The sequence below is a fragment of the Pteropus vampyrus genome, unplaced genomic scaffold (genome assembly GCF_000151845.1).
Source record: "Pteropus vampyrus isolate Shadow unplaced genomic scaffold, Pvam_2.0 Scaffold47, whole genome shotgun sequence".
In the NCBI taxonomy this organism is placed as follows: Eukaryota; Metazoa; Chordata; class Mammalia; order Chiroptera; family Pteropodidae; genus Pteropus; species Pteropus vampyrus.
The window spans coordinates 723,776-726,572 of NW_011888828.1; the positions used below are offsets into that span (position 1 = coordinate 723,776).

The window sequence follows — 2,797 nt, forward strand, 5'->3', positions numbered from 1 at the left end:
TTAACATTCAGCTTATGAACTGACTGCCTCAAGTTCAAGAAAGTTATAATGCTTTGCTGTGCCTCAATCAAAAGTTACATGCAACAACATTTATATCAACTTTTTTTTCTGAGAAAGGATGATTTCTTGTTATAATGAACCAGGAAAATAAGATTCCACTGGAACAGTTAACAGAATATAGTTGAACTTAATTAAAATTTCAAGGGAAATAAGAAGGTCAAAGAAAGCCAATGAATGGAGAAGCCCATAATTGGTTAGGATAAACATAAGAATGCATTTCAGCATAGGCATCTTCTGACCTCTGCCAGCAGCTGGTCTCCCATCATTCTCATTATCATCTAGGGAGGAAGCGGGGCTGGCAGGGTGGGCTATGCCTTCCATACTGACTCTCAAAAGAAACAGACTTTTCTCTACTATGTTGCAACCAGACAGCTAGTAGCTCTCACAAGAATAAAAAGAAGAAAGAAAGAAATGATACAAGAAGCTTATATATTTAGGAGCAAAAGAGGTCACAGACCCTAGTGTGTGGAAAGGAATGGAAAATGGCAAAGAAGATTTAAGGTGACTTAGAAAGATGTACTCTGTGCAAATCTTAGCGGAAAATCAGGTTGACTCTTCAAAATTTGCTATCATTTAAGGGTTGATGAGAATGATAATTGAATTTGTATTTGTTGACAATTTGCTCCAAGTTGTACGCAATGTGTTATGGAAATATTATGTAAGAGTTCCACTTAGCTGTTTTAACAGAAGTTTTTTCAATAAAATGGGGTCAATGAGTGGGAGGATGCTCCTGACTTAAAAACACCTCTGGGGAGCCAGGGCCACAACGCTGTCACCACTATTTCCCTCATGGTAACCAAATCTCCTGAAGGCCGCAGAGGTGATAGTGATACCTGAGAGCTAATAAGTAACCCAGAGATACCAAGAAATTGTAAACGTCACCCATCTTTAAAGACGTTTTCTTAATATCGATTATTACATCTTATTGTCAACCTTTCTCTGCTCCCACACTGTCCTCCCTGTGCAACAATCTCCAGGTAACTTTGAGAAGAAGCTTAATAAGGGCATGCATATTTTGAAAAACACACCCTCTACCAATTCTTATCTGCCCCGCTGGGGGTCCAGGCTGGAGAGCATTTCTTCCTTTTCACTGTCTGTTGGCACGTAGCAGGTGAAGATCAGTGTATTCCTGGCCTCTGCACGGCTGTCTGAGAAGGCTGCCTCGAAGAAGTCCAACTGAAAGGTGACCAGGAGTCAGGGAACCTGAGTCTCACCTAGAGTTTGCCACTAACATTAGACATCCTTTATCTGTATTACTTAAGGCGTTGGACTAAACGATTCATAAGATCTGGTAGAGCGTTGATATTTTGCTGTTTCATTTTGACCAGAAGCTCGTGAACCTTGAGTAGTTTCATAGGATGACGTTACTGTGTTTACATCTAAACCCAAGGTTGCAAATAGGTGGGTTAGATCCAGCATGCAAATGTGTTTGCTTTATATTCCCTAGTAGTTTTGGCTTTTTGTCATTTGTCGTTGTTGATAAGTTAGTTGTTAACACTTAAAAACAGGGAGATTTCTCAAAATCTCTTCTGTCTCGTCTTGAAATTTTTGGAACTGGCAACACTTGGCCCTCATTTCTATACCATAACCTCTTCCAGACTGGGCATGTACTATTGGGGTCCCCAGCCCCACCTGGCCCACTTGGCTCATTTCCATCCTTCCTGCCACTGTAGAAATTGGACTTTGCAACTCCTGTTATAAATTCTCTCCATATTCTCCAGATCACGTGGGAAAATGATGCTTTATAAAGGACACGTATTTCAGCTCATCCGAGCTTTCTCTGCTGCTTGGGTGTGCTCTGGGAGGATGGATTTGTGTGGGCACAGTCGTGGTGGACATGCCTGTCTGGCTTGTTCAAGAACACAGAGGGTGGGAGGAGAGCTAGAAGGTGAAAAAGCTTGTGGTTCTGAAAAGCTCCGCATAGATCCAGCTGCATTACAGATATTCAGAAGGTGTGTGAGAGGCTCCATGGGAACGTCTGTATGCATCACGGAGAGATGAGATCGAAAGGAAGAAAAAGCTAATGAGGTTTTCAAATGTCTTTTCCCTCCTCTTCTTACCTTTGCTGTTTAGGTCCATGCCAGAAACGCCGGGTCGGGGGCTGCTGCACCCAGCTGGGCTCCCTGTCGGCCCTGAAGCATGCTGTCCTTGGGCTCTACCTGCTGGTCTTCTTGATTCTCGTGGGCATCTTCATTTTAGCAGGTAAGAGCACCCTTTCTTGTCCTGGCCTTTAGGAATGCAGAAGGGGGTATGTAGGAAGTGAGAGCAGATGGGAACCGGAGAGCCAGAGTCTCCACTCTTCGTTTCCACAGTCGTGAGCCCAAACACTGTCCTTCTCACCATGGAAACTGTGAACGAGAAAGCCGGTTGGCCTTTCTGATCTTGCATCATTGTTAGCAGCATTGCTTGTTTGATATGAGATAAATCTTGGCAGGGGCTACATGAGCTTGGGAAGTCCCTGAGTCCAGGAGCAGAGACCTAGTTTCTCCGGGTGGTGTCTGACTTTTCCTGCATCATTATGTGACACCATGCACTACGCTGGGCCTCCCTGCGTAGCTCTACACTGTGTTTTGCACAGAGCAGGCTGGGCCCTTTGTCCTGAAGTGTGATGAAAATAGTCATGAGACACTTTGCTGCTAAGGCTAATCAAGGCCACGGTCAGCCTGCTGCCCTTTTGCAATTACTGGGGTGGGATGGGTTGGCCCCAATTCACTTGGGCTCTTCTCCCTAGTTTCTG

The 2,797-nt window shown here is 44.3% G+C and overlaps 1 protein-coding gene across 1 annotated transcript in view; it reads left to right on the forward strand.

Moving 5' to 3' along the window:
* SCARA5 (scavenger receptor class A member 5) overlaps window positions 1-2,797 on the forward strand; it is a 103,141-nt gene that overhangs the window by 29,226 nt on the left and 71,118 nt on the right. The window contains exon 2 of the mRNA XM_011359341.2: window positions 2,134-2,262. Coding sequence (XP_011357643.1) covers window positions 2,134-2,262 — 129 coding nt within the window. The remainder of the gene's footprint in view (window positions 1-2,133; window positions 2,263-2,797) is intronic.